Source organism: Sorex fumeus, unplaced genomic scaffold (assembly GCF_029834395.1).
Source record: "Sorex fumeus unplaced genomic scaffold, SorFum_2.1 ptg000044l, whole genome shotgun sequence".
NCBI lineage: Eukaryota > Metazoa > Chordata > Mammalia > Eulipotyphla > Soricidae > Sorex > Sorex fumeus.
The window spans coordinates 40006913-40028746 of NW_026606101.1; the positions used below are offsets into that span (position 1 = coordinate 40006913).

At 41.2% G+C, this 21834-nt stretch overlaps 1 protein-coding gene across 1 annotated transcript in view; it reads right to left on the reverse strand.

Annotated features, from left to right (window-relative positions):
• RALGAPA2 (Ral GTPase activating protein catalytic subunit alpha 2) overlaps window positions 1-21834 on the reverse strand; it is a 380552-nt gene that overhangs the window by 140084 nt on the left and 218634 nt on the right. Inside the window, exons 26-28 of the mRNA XM_056121724.1 lie at window positions 15843-15971; window positions 14765-14823; window positions 4564-4672 (exon numbers count right to left, since the gene is read on the reverse strand). Of these exons, the coding sequence (XP_055977699.1) occupies window positions 4564-4672; window positions 14765-14823; window positions 15843-15971 (297 nt within the window). The remainder of the gene's footprint in view (window positions 1-4563; window positions 4673-14764; window positions 14824-15842; window positions 15972-21834) is intronic.

Below are 21834 nucleotides of genomic sequence, written 5' to 3' on the forward strand. Positions count from 1 at the left end.
ATAATATATTCAATTCCTGAGTATGTTTTTGAACACAGGCCCACTCTGAGTCCTCTGGATGCTTTGCTTTTTGGTGAAGTTGAGGGGTCGTGTCAGAGTGGATCCTTCTTCTAGAACTAGCGGCATGGGGAAGGATAAAGGCCCCGTGCTTCTCTCTCTAACTAGAACCTGAGCCTAATGTACTACACAGGCCTCAGTCTACAGAGTAGAAAGTTGTGACTGGTCCCGCCGTATTCCTGTCTAGGGATACCTGTAGATAAACAGACAAGAGCAAATGGACTTGTGTTGACCCGCGCCACCAAGCCTTCCCGGAGGGGGAAGGGCGTTGACCGGCCCGCCCGCTCCTCTCTGGAAAGAAAGATGGCGGCCGCACGGGAGCCTTGTGGAAAGCGGGTTTGAGCCGGGCTCGGGGAAGCGGCGGGGACCTCATGGGAAGGGGGGCTTTGTGGGCCGTCCCCCACGCCCCACCGAGGTCGCCAGCTGCCCCCCACGAGCTGCTCTCCGGCAAGGCCACGACTCCAGGGCACAGAAATCAATCTCTTAACTAGCTAACTTTTAATAGAAATTCTTCCAGGGTCAATAAGTAAAATAGCAGAAATTCAAAACCGCGCGGCCGCTATTGCGGCCGCGCGACATCATTTTATTCTTAAACCAAGTTGTAGAAAGCAAATCATTTCACAACGCTGTTTCAGCATGTCTGATGGGGGGGGGGGGGGTCGTAAACTCTAAACAATAATTGTGCATCTTCTATCGAAATAATCTATCTAGTCAAAGTAGATAGAGTATTAACTAGAACTCATCTGCCTAATAAGAATTGGGAGGGGTGGGAGGTGGGGGTCTATTGGGGTTCGGGGTTAAAAATGAGTATTGGTAAAGGGAAATGTGTTCGGTATCTACATGACTGAGACCTAAACCCGAAAGCTCTGTAACTTCTCCCACAGTGATTCAATAAATAAATAAATTATAAAAAAAAAAAAAAAAAAAAAAAAAAAAAAAAAAAAAAAAGATAAACAGACAAGAGACAGAACAATTATGGAGAGAAAGGGGAGAGGTATGAGAGAGTGGGACAGATTAAAAAAACATGGTAGAGGGAGGGAAAACTGAGCTGAGCTTGGAAGAAACCAGGAGTCAGTGTTTTCTCAGCCAGTGGGCAGCGGGAGAGAGGCAGAGGCAGGGAAGGCTACTCACGCACATCATGTGGTGGGGAATGGTGGGGCTGAAGTAAGTTGCTCACTCACTGATTGACTCGTAGAGCACTTGCTCATGGAGTACTAAGAATGTGCCCGCAGTGAATTAGAAGCACAGAACGCAGGATGACAGGTCATGTATATGCAGTTCCTCTTCTGAAGGAACAAACTGTCACATGGGGCAAGCATGTGCCTAACAAAACATATCCTTGACTACTGTGCTGGTAATACTGCGTTACGTGTTTGGGTGTGTGGAGACTGAGTAGAGAAGACAAGTGGGTGGGGACCAGCTGCGGGCAGCGGAGGGGGTGCCAGGAGGCTCTGGAACTGGCTCAGGAGCTCAGTTTGAGGAGGGCTGGGCTGGGCCACAGTGGGATGGACCACTCCAACTCCTGTGACCAGGACCGGTCACAGTAAGAAGACGGAGGATGTCAGTGATTTCTCCTGGAAGGGCTAAAAAGGGGTGGGTGCAGGACTGCTTGGGAGTGAGAACCCCATGGGTCACCTGAGGCCAACGACATAAAGCTACTCATGCCCCTAAACCACGTCTTCCTCAGTGGGGTGCCAGCTAGGATTTACAGTCGCCCCTCAACACTCACTGTCCCTCTGCCACAGCAGCAGTGGAGTTCTGTCTTCATACTGTTTCTAGGCAGTGCTGTGGACCCCAGCAATTTCCTTAATAGCCCCTGAGGTAACTTCTTTCCTTCCTCCTGAATCTGATACAGCCTGGCCAGCTACTTAGATGTTCTAAGGACAGGTGACAGCAGACGCGTGGAACTGGGGTCCAGGAGGTAGGCTCTTCTAGACCTCCTGCTCCCCATCCCCCACATGGCGGGGCAGTCGGGCACTCCATCTGTTTTCTTTCTTCTCTGTTTTCACCATTCCTGCCGAGCCCCAGGTCCCTGAGGCCCTCTTCTCAAAGCGGCTGTGATTTCTCGCTCCTGTGGTGACTCGCTCTTTCTCTCATGGTTCTCGTAGGTGGATGCACTATAGAAAGGATCCAGCAGGCCCAGTAACGCAGTGTCAGTGAACTGTCCCCGAGACAGGCCCATGCCAAGGGGTGCTTCTTTTATTTACAAAGATGAAAGGAAGGAAATTGGCCGATCTTAAGTGCCCTGACTTTCTAGCAACTCAAGATGAGCACCTTCTGCAGCCCACCTTGGCCCCTTTTCTTTCCGATCTGCCACAGGGAGAGTAGTAGGGTGAGGCTACAGTGGGCTGCCTTGACACTCTGCTGGGGCATCCCCGCAGACTGCCTCCTGGCTTCCCTCACAAATACTACGGGAAATTTCCAAGTGTTTAGAAACAGAAGATGTACCCCATTTATACTCTACTCACCAACTTTCATCTTTTTTTTTCCTATTCTACATTTAGATCTCTATATCTTGCAGTCTAAGTCAACATTAAGATATAGTTTTTAAAAAAATTTTTTTATTGAATCATTGTGAGACAGGGCCTTACAAAGCTGTGCAAGTAAAAGGGGTAAGGTGGGAGAACCAAAGCACATTAAATAGACATTTTGAGATTAATAAAAAAAAAATTGACAAAAATCTTAAAATTGAGAAAAAGGGCATTAAAAATAAAAATAAAATGGATTCTACATTGAGACAAGACTTACAGTTAACTATTTTTGATTTAATAAGGCAGGAGGAGCGTCTTCCATACCACAGCTGTACAAAAGTTCAGGCCTAGGAACAAACAGGTCCTGACTTTCACCCTTTTGAGCTCCTGGGCTCAGAGAGATAGAGCAGTGGTTAGGGTGCCTGGTTAACACAAGGTTAACCTGTGTCCAATTTGCAACAACACAAATGATGCCCCCACCTCACCAGGAGTGGTCCCTGAGCACAACGCCGAGGGAAGCTCTGAGTACTGCCAGGCGTCACCCAACGCAAAAATCAAAAGCTCCTTCATTCCCAGTCAGCTCATGTTCCTGCTCTCTGAGGTGAGCGAAGCCCTGACCTCACCGTGTGGCCAGGAAGCTACACACGGCAGCAGCGGCAGGTTGGCGCTCCACCTGGGCCTGAACACTGCCCAGGGAGACTTTGCTTCCCTCAGTTTTCTATTACTTGACCTAAGGCTACTCAGCAAGCTGTTTTCTATTCTCTGAAGGGAAGCAGAGCAAAGAAGCCCCTGAGCAATGAAGAGAAGGAAGAGGCTCCTGAGGGGGACTGGCGGAGTGCACTGGAAGGGCAGGACCTGCCCGTGTGGCGAGGCGGGGACTTGACGTGGGAGGTGGCGAGAGGGCAGGCTGCAAGACAGGCAGGGTTGGGTCGCACAGAGCCTGCAGCCTGGATCCAAGGACCTGTCCCTCACCCAGGGCTGGTGCTTCAGTGCCCAGGGCTGTCATTGGGCGGGCAGTGACCGTCTTCAGCCCCCACTCCCGCTGCTGTGAATATCAGAGCAGCGAAGACCCGCAGAGCAGCTGCTGAGGCAGGTTCTGGGTGAGCCCAGGCCACCACTCTATAGCCCTGGGCGCATTTCTTAATGTTCCTTTACCTTAGTGCCTCCCTTATAAAATCGCACACTTACCGTGAAACAAAGAACTTCTACGACGCTCAGCAGAGGTGGAAAAATAGCGATACTAAGCATTCATCACCTCTCCTAAGCAGCAGCTGGATAAAGGACCCAGCGGAATCTGTGCTGGATTAGGAGGTGGCCCAACAACACACACAAAAGTTCAGTTTTGTCTTCACCACCACATAAATTTACTCACAAGGATGGTTCCTTCACAGCATATACCAGTACAGTTTACATGAGGGGATTTTACTGTTGGCAGCCTAAGTGAGGGAACTGATACTGTACTTATACTGTGTAACTGGCCATGACTCATTCCTGACTCTCCACAAGTGTGAAATTAAAGAATGTAACATTGACTGTGCAGAATTGTCATGAAAGGCAGCCGAAGTATTCAGAAGCTACCCAAACTGTGGCCCAGCATGATTACTAAGTAAACAGCAGTACGTCCTCTAACACAGGGGAAAAGATGCTCTAAAAGTGCCAAAGGGTTAGCTAGGAGGTGAGCACTCAAGGCTGATAACCAGGATTTGTCAGGCCTCTCCCGGTCTCATCAAAGAGGCCAGGTTACGACTCCTGACAGCAGGGCACAGGTACCCTGCCCACTATAGGAGCTGCCCAGTCATCAGGACTCCCTGTGGCTTATTGACGGTCTGGCAGTGCTCAGGCGGTGGACAGCCTGACTGCTGTAGTGGCCTTTCCTGGGGAGCATCAATGGGTGCTTACCCCAACTCTTTGAACAAGAACTTTTGAATCATAGCAGCTTTATAATATGGGCTGAACAGGATGTCAAATTCAAACTTAATTGGTTGAATATTAAGATATAACTTAATGTCAAATAAACTATATGAATTGGTAATACCTTCAAAGTGACACCTATTACATTGACAGCTTCTTTCATCTGCGGATGGCTTGTACACTGTGCGAGTTCTTCACATATCCAGACCCCAAGGGAACAAATGGCAATGCACCTTTTGTAAAGAAAGAAAAAGGAAGAAAGGAAGAAAACTCATGAAATTTATAATAGTATCTTTTTTTTTTTTTTTAATTTTGAGCCACATCAGGCAGTGCTCAGAGGTTACTTCTGGCTCCACACTCAGGAATCACTCCTGGCAGGCTTGGGGGAACACATGGGACACTAGGGATAGAACGTGGGTCAGCTGCATGCAAGGGAAGTGCTTTATCTGCTTACCATAGCTTCAGCCCACATTTCCTGGTCAAATGACAAAATATTTAAAATTTTTTGAGAATAAAAATAGATACAGTATTAGAATCTTTTCCATGTAAAAAAATATAAGGTAACACTGACAGTTAAGTTTTCAGGACAAAGAGATACTGAGATTGTTTAGTATTTAAATAGTCAGTGAAATGAGTAGCAAACTTTCTGTTAACTGTTACAGTCTAAAGTACTGATTTTTGCTAAAATTAACTAATATTTTATTCCTTTAAGATATATTTAAGAATTAAAACCATTAATCTTGGAATATTGTTGGAAACTGAGTTTATAACTCTTGTTTTATAACAAAAGTTCTGATAAGAAAAAATGAAAATTTTTCTGATAAGAAAAATAAGAAAAAAAATGAAATGAAATCAATATATTCTGAGGTTCTTAAGGCACCATATTTTACTGGGCTCTCATCTGTTTAAATTAGAACAGAAGAAATGTTTCATAAAAAGTTTACTTAAATATATTAAAATCCTTCTGGAGATCATGTTGCCTTCCATCAAAATTTATTCAATAAAATTCACTGTCACTGTCACTGTCTTCCCGTTCATCAATTTTCTCGAGTGGGCCCAGTAATATCTCCATTGTGAGACTTGTTGTTACTGTGTCTGGTATATCCAATACATCATGGGTAGCTTGCCAGGCTTTGCTGTTTGGGTTAGATACACTCAGTAGCTTGCCGGGCTCTCTGAGAGGAGCAGAGGAATTGAATCCAGGTCGGCCGGGTAGGCTGTTGCAAGGTAAACACCCTACCGCTGTGCTATCAGTTGTGCAGGTATTTTAATTTTTTTCCAACATCAGCATTATACAGAAGCTACACATAATTATAACTCTTGACACTCCTTATTTTGTGGAAAGTTGTAAAATATATCTCCTCTTTGACCTAATCCCAGTGCTTATTTCAATTGAGAACCCGTCACCTGCATGCTGAGTTTGCAGTCAGTCCTTGAGACTCTACAGTCTTTCCGTAAGCTTCAAAGTTTCTCCCACTTAAAAAAAAAAAAAAAAAAAAACAAACCCAGAATCTGGAAACAACCTGAGTGCCCAAGAACAGACGACTGGTTAAAGAAACTTTGGTACATTTATACAATGGAATACTACGCAGCTGTTAGGAAAGATGAAGTCATGAAATCTGCTTATAAGTGGATAGTCATGGAGAGTATCATGCTAAGTGAAATGAGTCAGAAAGAGAGGGGTAGACAGAAGGACTGAACTCACTTGTGGATTTTAAAATAACATAATATGAGACTGACACCCAAGGACAGTAGAGACAAGGGACAGGAAGGTTGCTCCATGGTTGGAAGCCTGACTCATGAGCTACTGAGGCAGAGGGAAGGCAGCTGGAATAGAGAAGGGATCATTAATCAATGACGGTTGATGGATCGGGATGGGAGATGTGTGCCGAAAGTAGATAAAAGGCCAAACATGATAGACTCTCAGTGTCTGTATTGCAAACTTTGGGCATTACGGTTTGCAATACAGACACTGAGAGTCTATCATGTTTGGTCTTTGAGGGTGGTTTGGTCGTTTTGCTTTGTTTTCTTAATCATGAATGAATGTTGGATCAGAAGTCCAGACAAGTTTTCAAGTTCATCAAAATTCTTAAGGCTGGTCAAGAAGGACCTCACTTGATCACATGACATCCCATTGCTCATCGATTTGCTCAAGTGGGCACCAGTAATGTCTCCATTCATCCCTGTCTTGTGCTACTGTAGCCCAGTGGCGTCTGCTCGCTCCAGGAACACAAAGAGCCTCAAACCATTTGTTCAGAGTCTTGATGAAGAAGTCTGTCCATCTCATAGATGGGCGGCCATGTGTTCTTTTGACATCTCGTGTAATCCAGTCAGTAACGGCTCTAGTCCAGTGGTCGTCTTCAAATTGCATTATGTGTCCAGTCCGTCTTATTTTTGACTCCTTGGCAAACAAGACAGCATCCCTGATTTTTGATCATCGACAGAGGTTGGAACTCTGTATTCTTTCTCTCACTTGAGTGAAGCATGATACTCCAAGCACAGCTCTTTTGATTCCTCTTGAGGAGACCTGAAGAGTGTTCTCATCCTGTTTCCGTAGGGTCTAGGTCTCTGAGGCATATATAAGTGCAATGAGAACAGTGGAGTCGAAGAGATGTGTCCGGAGCTGGAGGTTCTTCATCCTCATAGCTATTTATTCGATGCTCTTGAAGGTGTTTCACGCCACTCTTTTCCTCCTGTGCAGCTCAGGTGCCTGGTCATTGGTTATGTTGAATTCTCAACCTAGGTACACATAACTGCTGCATCTGGAGATGTTTGTTTCACTGAGAGCAAATGGAACGTCAAGAACTAATCCGTTTTTCACGAACATTCTCTTCATGAGATTCAGATCAAGAAGGACCTCAAATAAACATTTTCTCTAGTAGCAATGACAATTAAGTAATCAGTAAAGAAATTCAATCAACTAAAAAAATGATAATTTGTTTATCTTGTTAATTATTTAGAAGAACTAGCGCCTACTTTCATTGATTCTTTTTGTACTGCATTTTTTTATTTCAATACCATTGAATTCTGGTCTACTTTTTATTATTTCATTCCTTCTGCTAGTGTAGGGATTCATTTGTTGTTCCTCCACCAGGTATTTAAGATGTGTCTTTATGTTGCTGAGTTTTTTCTTCTTTCATAATAATAGTCCTGTACTGCTATGAATTTTCCTCTTGTACAGTTTTTGCTATGTTCCATAGATCTGATCATTTGCTTCTTCATCCTCATTAGTTTCAAGGAATCTTTTTACTTCTTCCTTGACTTCCTACTTGATCCAGCTGTTATATAACAGTGTCCTGTTCCATCTCCAGATGTTGGAGTTTTTCCACATCATTCGTTTTTTGGCTAATTTCCATCTTCATGGCATTGTGGTCGAACAGGATACTTGGTATGATTTTTATACTTACAAATTTATGTTTGAGCTAAGTCCTACTATGTAATCTATCCTGGGGAATATTTTGTGTGCATTTGAGAAGATTGTGTATTCAGCCTTTTGGAGATGGAAAGCTCTGTATAAGTTTACTCACCCAAGTTCTCATTTCCCACTCAGAGATTTTGTATCTTTGATAGTCTGTCTGGTTGATCTTTCTTATGGTAAAAGTGGAGTGTTGAAGTCCCCCACTATTCTTGTTTTTCTGCCAATATTTTTCTTTGGGTCTATGAACAAAAGCCAACCTTGCTGACCCTACCTTTGGTACATATACATTGATAAGAGTTGATATTTCTTGATTGATTGTCCACTTAACTAAAAAGTAGTGATCATCCCTACTTCTAAGTACTTCTTTAGGTCGAATGTTATTTGGTTATGCTATAAATAAGGCTGTACCAGATTTTATGGGTCTATCATTGGTTTGTATAATTACTTTCCCCATTAATCCTTTCTGACATCTTCTAGGAAGCCAGTGTTACACTAATACCTAAAGATGCTAGAGACACTACTAGAAAAAAAAATATCAGCCTAATTTCCCTGATGAACACTGATGCAAAAATCCTTAACACAATCTTAGTGAAATAAATGAAACAGTATATCAAAAAGATCATATACCACAATCAAGTTGTATTCATCTCAGGCATGTAAGGGTAGTTTGACATATGTGAATCAGTATACCACATCAATACAAGAAAAGATGAAAATCACATTATGTCAGTCGATGCAGAGGAATATGAATTTCTATTTCAACTCATAACAGTATCTTCTTTTTCACTTCTTTGTGTCCAAAGACAAATATCTATGAAAAACTGGAATAAAATTGTATGATGCAGTCTTATTAACCAATACTATGTTAATTTAAAAGCAAGGGAGAAAGAATTTGCATGGTATAATTAGTCTTTAGTTGTGCATAAAAGGAATTGAACAATGAAATTAAGGGTAGGTAAGCAAGCAGACTGAAATATCTAAATTAAAGAGAATTAAAAATGATAGTTATAATTGTGTATCTTGACAATTTGAAAAAAATTATTAAAATAGTATTTTATATGTAAATTGGAATTACAAGAGATATCACAGTAGTAAACAGTAGCAAGTGAATGTGTTGGAATACAGAATGAGAGATGAGGGTAGATTCAATTAACTAAAGTAAGGAGGGGTGGGAATCTGGTAGATCAAACTTATTTGGGATCATAAGAGAAATACTTGGAATATAGAAAATCTTAATTTTCAGGAACTCCTAGCCATGAAGAGCACCAAAGAGTCTACTAGAAATAAAATATATTCTCTTGGTTATAGTTTTAAGTCATATAGATTTGACCAATTTCAACAGTAAAATTTATCTGATTCTTTTTTTATTGAATCACTGTGAGATATAGCTACAAAGCTTTCATGTTTGACTTTCAGTCATGCAATGATTGAACACCCAACCCTCCACCAGTGCACACTCTCTATCACCAATGTCCCCAGTATCCCTCCCCCTAACCCCTCCCCCTGCCTCTATGGCAATTTCCTGCATATTCTCTCTCTACTTTGGGGTATTATGGTTTGCAATACAGATACTGAGAGTCCATCATATTTCGTCCTTTATCTACTTTCAGCACACATCTCCTATCCTGATCGATCCCTCCAACCATCATTGACTTAGTGATCGTTCTCTATTCCAGCTGCCTTCTCCCCCAGCTCATGAGGCAGGTTTCCAACCATGGAGAAATCTTCATGGCCCTTGTCTCTACTGTCCTTTGGTGTCAGTCTCATATTATGTTATTTTATATTTCACAAATGAGTGCAGTGATCCTATGCCTGTTTCTGTCTTTCTGACCCATTTGACTTAGCATGATAATCTCATCTACTTATAAGCCAGTCAGAATCATTCTTAATGGTGAAAACTGAATGCATTCTTTCTGGGATTGGGCATAAAGAAATGCTGTCCACTGTCTCCATTTTCATTTGATAAAGTATTAGAAGTCCTATCAACAGCAACCATGCAGGTAAAAAAAAATCAAAAACTAGAAAATAAGTCAAACTACTATTATTTGCAGAAGATGACACTAAACATTGAGACCCTAAAGAGTGCACTAAAAGACTCCTAGACACAATAAATTAATGCATCAAAGTAGCTGGCTACAAAGTCAATGTACAAAAATAGGTTGCATTCCTATATGAAAACAATGAATTAGAAGAGAAAGAGATCAGACTGTAGAAAGATACAGTAGATGGCCTCAGGAAATTAAAAAAAACTATTCCAAGTTCAAAGGGACAACAAATGGCCAAAGTCATCATAACTGAAGATTTTGTCCACATAACTAAGCTTACACAGGGAAGGGTGAGAGAGGGGTCCTTGAAACACTGGTAGAGAGAAGCGGGTACTCGGGTGATGAGTGTGGTGCTGGAATGAACATCCTGGAAAAGTATAGTGAACAGTATCATAAATCCTTGTACCTCAATAAAAATAGTTTTAAAAACTCAAATGGGCAAGCAACAACAGAGTTTTCCGAAACCATCAACAAAAACATTTACCTATACAGTTCTAAATTAATTAATGATATGGACACTCAGTAAGACTGGGAATAAGTAAGATTAAGAGTTCTTTTCTGAAAAAAAAAAGTAGGAAAATTCTCCTTGCAGATGAATGGAAATAGTCAGAAATAACCTAAGGTTCCAAAAGCTTATTCTCACTCAGAGAGGGCCAATAATCAGGAAAGAACATGTTTACAGATCTGTACATACTCCCCCCAACACACTGTTTCTCCCTCTCCCCCCCCCCCCCCACACAGAGGTGATAGGTGACCATGAACTGCAGAAAATGGAACAGCAATATAACATTTACATAGTTGTTTGGAAAAACAGTGTTTGCTTTTCAATGATCTCAAATGCCTGAAAGAAGTTCACCTGCCAGAAATAAAATTTAAATTTCTAGATGAAGAATAAAATTGAAATAAAGTAAATAATGCTTTTCAGTGAATACTTTTAAGATAATACTTAAATGCACAAGACACTGGAATGCAGTGTGAGGTTTGTTACCTGATTTGCTCTGCAATATTGGAGTAGCAAACCCAGCTCACTTTCCCTTCAACCTCACTCCTAACCATTCTGTCCCCTACAATTTCCTGATCATGGACCCTATTATCTATATGTGTGTAAATTACTGTGCCAAGAATACACTGACTATATATTATAAATTACATATCAGGGACCAATTATATTTAATGCATTCCTGAGATTAACATCTGCAAACCATACTTCAATCCACTACTTACTTTCTCTCAGGAAATGGAAAGCATTCTAATATGATGACTTTGGCCATTTGTTGTCCCCTTACTATGTTTATTTTTTATCTCATATTTGGGATAGAATTGGAATAATCCCTCTGCTCTCTCTCCATTTATTCTGGAAGTGGTGATATGACACCTACATATAGGTGAATAAAGTTAATTTGAAGTTTCACAAAATTGTAAATGAATGATAAATTAACAAAGTATTTTTTTCAAAAACTATATCTTTTTGACAGAATATACTTTTAAAGTTAATAGATCCCAGCAAGCTACCAAGAGTATCTCGCCCACACGACAAAGCCTGGCAAGCTACCCGTGATGTATTCGATATGCCAAACACAGTAACAAGTTTCACAATGTTACTGGGCCTGCTTGAGCAAATTGATAAACAATGGGAGGACAGTGACAGGACAGTGATTCTATGTTCATGGATTGTAAGAATTAATACGGTCAAATGACCATTCTACCTAAATTATTATGTAGATTCAATGCAATACCCATCCAAATTAGGATGGCATTCTTCAAGGACTTAGAACAGTCAATAACAAAGTTTGTATGAATAAAAAACACCTCAAATAGCCAAAGCCATATTAAGAAATGGGGAGTTATTTCATTATATAACTTGTGACTATACTATAAAGCAATGAAAATCTAATAGTATGGCTTAGGAATAAGGTTAGACTCTCTGAGTAATGGGGTACAACTGAGTGCCCAATGCCAAATCCCCAGATCAATGATCAACTAATGTTTGACCAAGGAGATAGATACATAAAATAGAATAAGGATAACTTTTTCAAAAATTGATGTTGGAAAAACTGAATAACCACATATAAAAAATAAAACAAGATTCATACCTCACACCTTAGACAAACACCAAATCAATGTGAATCAAAGTCCTTTAGAACAGAACAGAATCCATAAAGTACGCTGAGGAAAATATAGGCAGAATATTTCACGATATGGATCTTAAAAGTGTTTTCAATGAAATGATGCCATTGGCAAAGGGAACAGAAACAAAAAATAAACAAATGGGAGCAATCAAATTAAATAGTTCTGTATGGAAAAAGAAAAAGCTAAAATTAAAAGTCACTCAATTGAATGTAAGAAAAAACTTAACAACAGCAACAACAGCAACAAACCGAAAAAAAAAAAAAACCCTACCATAACATGGGGAGAGAAAATAAATAGCCACGTCTCTGAAGAAGAAGAGTGGCCAATATATACATGAAACCGTGCCTATTTCTCAAAAGAAACAGTGACCAAAATACAAAGACCGTCTACAGAATGGGAAAGGATATTCACCTAACACCAATCCGACAGGGGTTGATATCAAGGATATACAGAGCACTGGTTGAACTCCAAAAGAAGAATCATCCAACCCCATCAAAAAATGGGGTGACGAACAGAAACTCTGTCAAAGAAGAAATCTGAATGGCTAAAAGGCAAATGAGAAAATGCTCTACATCACTAATCATTAGGCAGATGCAGATCAAAACAACAATGAGATATCATCTCACACCACAGAGACTGACCCACATCCAAAAGAACAACAGTAACTGGTGTAGGTGAGGATGTGGTGAGAAAGGGACCCTCCTTCACTGCTGGTTGGAATGCCAACTGGTTCAGCCCTTTTGGAAGACAGTATGGACGATTCTCAAAAAATTAGAAATTGAGCTCCCATTTGACCCAGCAATACCACTCCTGGGAATATATACTGGAGAGGCAAAAAAAAGTACAGTAGAAATGACATCTGCACTTGTATGTTCATTGCTGCACTATTCACAATAGCCAAAATTTGGAAAAAACCTGAGTGCCCGAGAACAGATGACTAGTTAAAGAAACTTTGGTACAGCTACATAATGGAATACTATGCAGCTGTTAGAAAAGATGAAGTTAAGAAATTTACATACAAGTGGTTCTACATGGAAAGTATCATGCTAAGTGAAATGAGTCAGAATGAGAGGGAAAGATACAGAAAAACTGCATTCATATAAAGTACCACCCAAGAATAGTTGAGACAAACATCCAAGAACAGTTGAGATAAGAACCAGGAGGTCTGCTCCACGGTTTGGAAGCTGGTAGCACATACTGGGGGAAAAGGCAGCTCACATAGAGAAGGGGACATCAAGTAAAGGATGTTTGGAGGATTCACTCGGGATGCAAGATGAGTGCTGGAAGTAGACTATAGACTGAACACGATGGCCACTCAATACCTCTATTGCAAACCACAACACCCTAAAGGAAAGAGAGAGCAAAAGGGAATGCCCTGCCACAAAGGCAGGGTGGAGGGGATGGGGTTGGGGGATGGGAGGGCTACTGGGTTCATTGATAGTGGAGAATGGGCACTGGTGGAAGGATGGGTGCTCAATCATTGTACAACTGAAATGCAGGCATGAAAGTTTGTAAGTCTAAAAATAACTTTAAAAAAGAAAAGACACCGTGCTTATTAATTATTACTGTCAGAGAATCCAAATCAAGACGACAATGAGATATCATATCACACTAGGAATAATGGCACATATCAAAAATACTGGGGATAATATGTGTTGGTGGGGATGTGTGAAAAAGAAACTCCCATCTACTACTAGTGGAAGTGTTGTATGGTTTAACCCCGATGGAAAGTATTATTAAGATTTCTCAGAAAATTTAGAATAGAGTTGTCACATGACTCAGAAATTTTATTTATTTATTATCTACCCCTCAAGGCACACAAATATCCATTTAGAAGACATGCACACCAGTATTCATTGCAGCATTTAGCACCACAGCAAGGGCATGTAAGCAACCTAGATATCAATAACAGATGAACGAATAATGAAGGTATGTTACAGATACACAATGGAATATGCTGCTACAAGGAAGAATGAAATCATGCAATTTGCTGCAACTTTGAGGACAGTGTGTTAAGTGAAATAAAAAGAAGAAAGACAAATTCCAGATGATCTCACTTCTCTGTGGTGTATGGAATTAAAATATAGGAAATGCAAGTTTTCAAAGGAAATGACAGATAGATTACCCTGGTCTTGACTACAGAACTAAGAAGGAGAGAGAAGAAAAAAATTGAAAGGAGAAAGTAAGAAGGGGCAGATGGGATATAACAGGGGGAACTGTAGACACGGGCGGAGGGAAGCTGATACTGGTGATGGGCAACTGTATACCTGAAACTCAACTATGAAGAACTTTGTAATCACAAGAATGTCAGCCATCTTTCACGCCAAACAGAAGCAATCAATACACTGAGACATTGTTAAATGTCTCCGGTGGTGAAAAATCATTTTTGGTTGAGAATCACTATCCTACACACAAACCATTTTATAAGTAATTTTTGGTTATCCTTCCATTTTCTTTCTGATTAATAAGAGTATCTGAGAACACCTATACAGGTTTTTAATCTTGCTTTTTCTTAAACAAAAGAGGATATACTACATGTAATGTTCAGAACCTTATCATTTTCTCTTAATAATGGGGCCTTAAGTTAATTAAAGCATTTCACATAATATTTACTCTATTTCTTAGAGTATATGAGTAATGTAGGAGAACTGATATTTTTACACATTAAACTGTTTAGACTTAAGTGTGTATCTTAAAATTCTATAACAGTTTACCTTTTATTGAACATTTACCTTGCACATTCATTTGGTTCTTCTGTGGCATTCTTCAGTAAAATATTTATGAGGTAATGCTAAAAACACAAAATTAAGTAGAATAAAAAGTTTGTTTCATAGTTAATCTTTCCCACGCTTGACTGTTCCTGGCAGCCAGAGCTCAGGAGGCCCCAGAGCGCCCTCCCCGGAGAGCACAGCCACGGGAGGCAGCGCAGAACACCTGCTCCCCGTGCAGTCAGGCCAGACTAGTGGTTCTTGGCATAAAAGATAAGCCTGACGAAGTGTACGGCAATACTAGGTAGGGAAATCTCAGTTTTTACATCCGCTTACTTCTATAGTGTACATTATCCACTGAACACATCTATAGTAAATGAAGACAAATATGTAATTTAATTGATGCTGGGATTTGAAAAGCATTTCTATCTGCCCCAGTGTTAGCTGGGGAGAGAACAAACGTGTACTTTTGTTTTCCAAGAGATGATTGGGATTTTTAAATTAGTTGTAATATTTAGTCAGGCCAATACTGAGAGAAAGCATTTTACTTTTTTCATAATTTCTTTTAAGTTCATTTGTTGTACTAGTGTAAAATAATTAGTAAAATTATTGCTCGAGTAAAGTAAAGGCCCTCCCATTGATCATCGATTTGCTCGAGCGGGCCCAGTAACGTTTCCATTGGAGACTTTGTTGTTACTGTGTCTGGCATATCGAATACGTCACGGGGAGCTTGCCAGGCCCTGCCGTGCGGGCGAGATACTCTCGGTAGCTTGCCGGGCTCTCCGAGAGGGGCGGAGGAATCCAACTCGGGTCGGCCATGTTGGCTGCGTGCAACGCAAATGCCCTACTGCTGTGCTATCGCTCCAGCCCAGTAAAATTATTACAATGGATAATTAGATAATAATGGTACAGAGGAATGGCAAACAGATCTAAGAATAGGAACCTACCAATCAGTTATAACTTCATCATGCTCTGAATCTAACACATTTAACTCCCATAAAATAGTCCTTTAAATGACATAAGAAGATCAATGTATAACAATGTAACCAAAGGGTACAACTGTAGAATGTTAAACCTGGAATTAGTCCAATGCATCATGTACCTTGATATCTTCTGGTCCTGTAATGACCTCGCTGACTTCTGGCACTGACTGCAGCAAGGGGACCTCCCGGTAGGTATTGGGAAAGCAGACAAGAGAACCGAGGATGGTGAGAGCTTCTGAACGAGGTGCCTGCACATGGAAGAGGAACATTGTCTTCTTTTGGTTAAGTGAGAAACATTAAATGAATAGCTTGTTAGCTTTTCATTGTTTAAAGGGGGGCAATCTTTGTAATCATTTTGTCCTCTACAAAAATACTGTACTTGCAACTCAGTGGTATAGCCCTTCCCTTGCAAGTATAATATTCCAAGTTTGATTCCCAACATGGCCAAAAATGAAGTAATCTCAAAGAAATATAGTACTATACCTGGTTACTTCCCCCATACAAATATTTAAACAAGATGGGTTTTATAAAGGAAGAAGCAAATTTACAAAGAATGCAAAACAGCACTAGTCTTGGGAACAAAACAAGAAAACTGATGTGCAGAGCCATTCTGTCAGGAAGGTAATGACACCATCATGATTGTTGTACTTATATTCGTCAGTGTCATGGGTAGAAATCAAAGCAGAGTGAAATGTATCTACTTAATGTTATTTCTTCTGTTAAGAGAGTTAACAGAAATGTAACAGTGTGGGATTGCAGCCAAGTAACAAAGGTAGAAGAAGAGAGAATATTTATCACCAAATTTCCTATTCATCAATAATCATGAAACGATGGGGGAAGGAGCTGATATTCTGGTGGCAGGTGGTGGTGTGCTAACAAGGTATTCCTAAAACATGTTGAAAAACATGGTGCCAAAATAAGTTTACAAAACACTTTGCAAAATAAAAGTGTCTGAAACAAAGATATAAATACAATCACCACTATTTTCCCATTACTGTAATTATGCATGTATTAAGGGAGGAACTCCATTAACTGAAACCAAGGCAGCGGGCACATAAGGTATTACTTCCTTCATTTTGTGCCAGGCACTGTTATGGATGCTGCATAGGTTCTTAAAAACCCAATAGAGTGGATACTAGAAGCAGTTCCATTACACAGGTGAAAACAATGAAGTTCAAAAAGCTAAGTAGGGGGTAGGGTGCCACTAGCAGGTCTATCTGTACCTGTGAGGCAAGTGCATCGGCAGCCTGAATGCGCCTTCAGACTTCCAGATACCCCTAAATTGCTGTTGTGCCTTTGTCCAGACCCCAAAAACTTAGGGCAAAGTTTACCAAGAAAGTAAACGGCCAAAAGTTAGGTATGTGGGAAACACACCCACAAACCACCTCAGGCTCAGCTATATACTTGGAGGTATGGCCTCTCTGGTTCCTGATTGAACTGCTTAACGGCCATGATCCCAGAGACTCAGAAACAAATCTTGAAACCCAATGGCTTTTGGCAGAAATGCGTCCGGTCCCTGCAGTAGGTCACCGGTGGTCCCTGCAGTAGGTCCCAACCCAGGTGGGATAGGTTTTGTGCCTTGGCCTGTTCCCCCTGGCAGCCCAGTGGCCACCATCCTTCAGAGACCACTAGACAGTCAGGTTTGGGCCCCCAGTGTCAAGGCACGCAGGGCCTCACGGGATGGGGGTAGAGCCGGTCCTGTTCTCCCCACACCAACGAGACCCCAAGTCATCACCCACAAATGGCCTCTCTGGCTCCTGATCAAGCTGCTTAACGGCCATGATCCCAGAGATTCAGAAACAAATCTCGACACCCAGTCGCTTCTGGTAGAAATGCGTCCGGACCCCACAGTACATTACTGTTGCCAGGCCACCCCAGGGGGAAAGGGTGTTGTCACTCCGCCTGCTCCCTCTTGGTGGCTCGGTGGCCGTCACCCTCCAGAGGCCATTGGACAGTCAGGCTTGGGCCCGCAGTGATGAAACTTGTTGGGCCTCACGGGATAGGGGTGGAGCCGGGCCTGTCCTGCCCACCCCAACGAGACCCCAAGTCATCGCCCACGAACGGCCTCTCTGGCTCCTGATCAAGCTGCTCAACGGCCATGATCCTAGAGACTCAGGAGCAAATCTCGAAACCCAGTGGCTTTTGGCAGAAATCCCTCCAGATTTAAGTGTTAAAATTTTGGAATTTCAAAATCACATGGCCCTACTGCAGCCACGTGACATCACATGTTATTCATAACCAGCAATAGAACACAAATTGTCTATTGCTGCCTTTTCAGCAGATCCTAGTGTTGGGGTAAAATTTCAAATAATAATGGTGGGTCTGGTGCCAAAATATTGAATGTGTTCAAAGTAGAGAGAGAGTAATGTGGAAATCATCTGCCCCACAGGTAGGGGAAGGGTGTGGGATTGGGGTATACTGGGGTTTTTGGTGGTGGAGAATGGGCACTGGTGAAAGTATGGGTGTTTCATTGTATGACCAAGACTTAGACCCAAAAGCTTTGCAACTGCTCTCATGCTGATTCAATAAATAAAATTATAAAAAAATTAAAAAAAAAGTAAGGTGGAGTTCATGCACAATTCAATCAGCTAATCAGGGGCTGAAGAAATAGCAGTACTCCTACATTTAAAAAAAAAAAGCTAAGTAGTCCATAAGGGATGGCCTTAGAATAAAGCCATAATTCAGTTTCACCTGGGGCTTATGTCCTTAAGCACTTGAAAAATAAAATAAAACAGCTCTTCTCCTATTCGCTCCCTCACTGACTCACCCAAGTTTTATGGAATCCTGTTTTTATTAACTATATAAACCATGTAAGTATGGATAATAGACATATATTTATTTAAAAACATTGTTTTCTGCAACCTTCACCTTTAGTTATGTGACTCTGTATCGAACCACAGTCTGCGTTTTAAAGAAGCTAGATAGTAAGGGATGAAGTAAATACTAATTCTATATAATTCAGTGAACATGTACTCTACATGGTGAGGGACAGACACACTATGATCTTTCTCACAGGTGGGACTTAAAGATAGCAAAGCAGCAACAAAGGTCCAAAGGCAACATAATGAGAGAATGATCCACAGAATTGACTTGGGGGTAGGGAGCTTGGGAGGGGCGTAGAATCCTCGGGAGAGGGAGGGGCTACACTGGTGACTGGTGTGGTGTTGGAATCATGTGTATGAAAAAAAAATATTATTAATAGTATTGTACACCACAGAACTGTTCGCCACTCAATGCCTCTTTGGCTGATCACAGCGCCCAGGAGGAGAGAGAGAACAGGGGGGAATGCCCTGCCACAGTGGCAGGGGGGGATGGGGGGATGGGATGATGGGGGGGGAGGGATATTATCCTGGTGGTGGAAAATGGGCACTGGTGGAGGGATGGGTATTTGATCGTGGTATGACCGAGATCCAAGCACAAAAATTTGTAAATCTACAACTGTACCTCATGTCGTTTCACTAATAAAAAAGAAAAAAAAATTATAAAATAAATGTAAAAAAGAAATATACTTGGTCATGGGAACCTAATATGTTTATCTTTTTTACTTACTTTTTTGGTTTGTTTTTTCTTAAATCAGTTCATAAGTAAATAAAAGACAAAAAAAAAGACAAAGAAATTCTCTGGGTCCAATAAGAAGCAATGATTCGTTCTGTTGAGGATGGTTAAGAGACATTAAAACCACTGGTTAGAGCCACACTGGAGAACAGAGGTCAGAGACATGGAACAAGGGAGTCTCCTGAGGAGCAACCGTGCGTCTCAAGCAGTGTGGATGGCAGAGTGAGGTGCGATGAGGTGTCCGCGGGGCTCTGAGACAACATACAGAGATGATCCTGGGAGCATGAATGCAGGCCTGGCGAATTCCAGGAAAAGGAGTTCTGACAAAGGCACAGGAACTTGGGAAAGGACCCTCAGGACATGGGGCATTTTCTCATCTCATTCAGTCTGAGGAGGCAATGGCAGCAGTGGCAGCTAAGATCTAGTCTTAGCAAGAGTGTGGGATGGCTAGAGGATATCAGAAAGAGAACAGCACTCAGGGAACAGTGATGACAATTTGGTAGCCTGAATTGAGGTGATATCATCAGATATGAAGCCACTACACCACTTAGGCTTTGTTTCATTTTGTCTTTAAAAAAAAGTACCAATATTTGAAACTACTACAATAAAATGTCAAAGTGACGCCTGGGGATGTGGCTCACTAGCTCTTGCCTTGCATGTGTGAGATCCTGGATTCAATTCTCATGCTGCAAAAAACAACAACAAAAAACCCCAAACACACAAACCAAAAAAAAAAAAAAACCCAAACCAAACCAAAAATAAAACCAAAAATGTATAGTGAATGTAGTTTCTTGCTACATGATTATGACACAAAACCCAATCAATGGTCACCATCCAGGCTTTATCCCACCTGACAAGTTAGTGGCACTGGATGTAGCTGACAGGAGTTCTCCAAGTGGAAACACTTGAACCATTCACTTTTCTTAGTTCCTAAAGAAGTCTGACAGAGTCTGTGCCGGAACTCTCATTTCCTTAGGTTTTAAACCCCGGGACAGCTCTTTTCAGCTCTTCTCTGTTTCCGTCATAATTACTCCCAAGAAGTACCCAGACCCATTGGTGAGTGCCTTCTACATGTAGTTGGCTGGGAGACTATCTCTCTAGCTTAGAGCTCCTTTTTGTAGGCAAGATTTGTGGGTTTGGCATCTCCACTCACTCAGGGGGTCAAAAAGGCATCTTGCACTGACTACCACAGATTCTTCTGTAGTTCTGGATAACAGAACCCAGACTTTATCACTCTGCCCTCTTGCTTTTTGCTTTTACTTTCCTTTGTTTTTATGTTTAAAAAATCCTTAAATACAAAGTAGAGAGAATATTATATCCATATTGTCAACACCAAGTTTCAAGATTAATTCACTTGCTTTATTTTCTTTCAATGAAAAAAATTTCACTAAAGTTCAATTAAATTTCCATATTCAATTTTAGTTGAAAAAATTTTATACACTTTTTGCATTTATTTGTTTTCTGGGCTACACCTAGAGCTTCTCGGGGATCACTCCTGGCTCTGTGATCAGGGATCGCAGAGTTCAGGAAAGTAGGTTTGGTGCCAGGGATCAAATCAGGGGTGGCCACAGGCAAAGCAAGCATCTGGTCTATGGACTTTCTCTCTCCAGCTTCTCCAGTTCATGATTTTAAAGAAAATAAAAAACAACTCTATGATCTCTAGGATCCATATTTTGAGTTCTTTGTATGCATCTCTCACTTCTGACATATGAAGTTTCATTTAATGTTAACAGTCTTCATTCATACTTAGTAAAGTATTGCCTTGATTCAAAGTATTGCTCTGATATCACTTCTTTCCATGAAGACTTTTCCAATGTATATTTTCATTTGTACTACTCAGCAAGCAGAAGTAATTGTTCCTAGATTGGTGCATCTTTGGGTTCTACAGTTTAACATATAATTTCACTGAGATTGTCAGAAACTTACAGCGAATACAAAGACTGTTCTTACACACCTGATTCCTCATGAGTAGGAACCCTGTTCTATCAATCTATACCAATCTTGGTGCACAGTAGGAACATTTGTGTGTGTGTGTGTGTGTGTTCGTGCGTGCATGCGTGAGTGTGTGTGTGTGTGTGTGTGTGTGAGAGAGAGAGAGAGAGAGAGAGAGAGAGAAATATTTCTCAAACAAACCTTGCTCTGCCCTCATTAACTGCTGCCCTTTACCTAGCAGTCATGTTCTAGATACCAAGGAGTTGATCTTTTCCCCGAGTGGCCACGAACTTGTGAAATATGTAAGTCTGGCTTTCACTGCAAACTTTTAAACTGAATACTAGACTAACAAGTGAATACAACAATTGAGATCTTAAAGGATTTGTTATAGTATTACTCAAACAATATGGCAAATCTAGATAATTTTGTTTGGGGCTCACACCTGCGCTGCTTGGGTGCGACTACCAGCTTTGTACTTAGGGGGAACGCCTGGTGGTGCTGGAGTCAAGTGGTGCTGGGGATCAACCCGAGAGTGCCAGTGGTCACTCCTGCCCTCTGAGACATCACTCAGGCCCCAAAGCTAGATACAGTTTTTAAAAACTTAATACTGAGTTCCATTTGCCG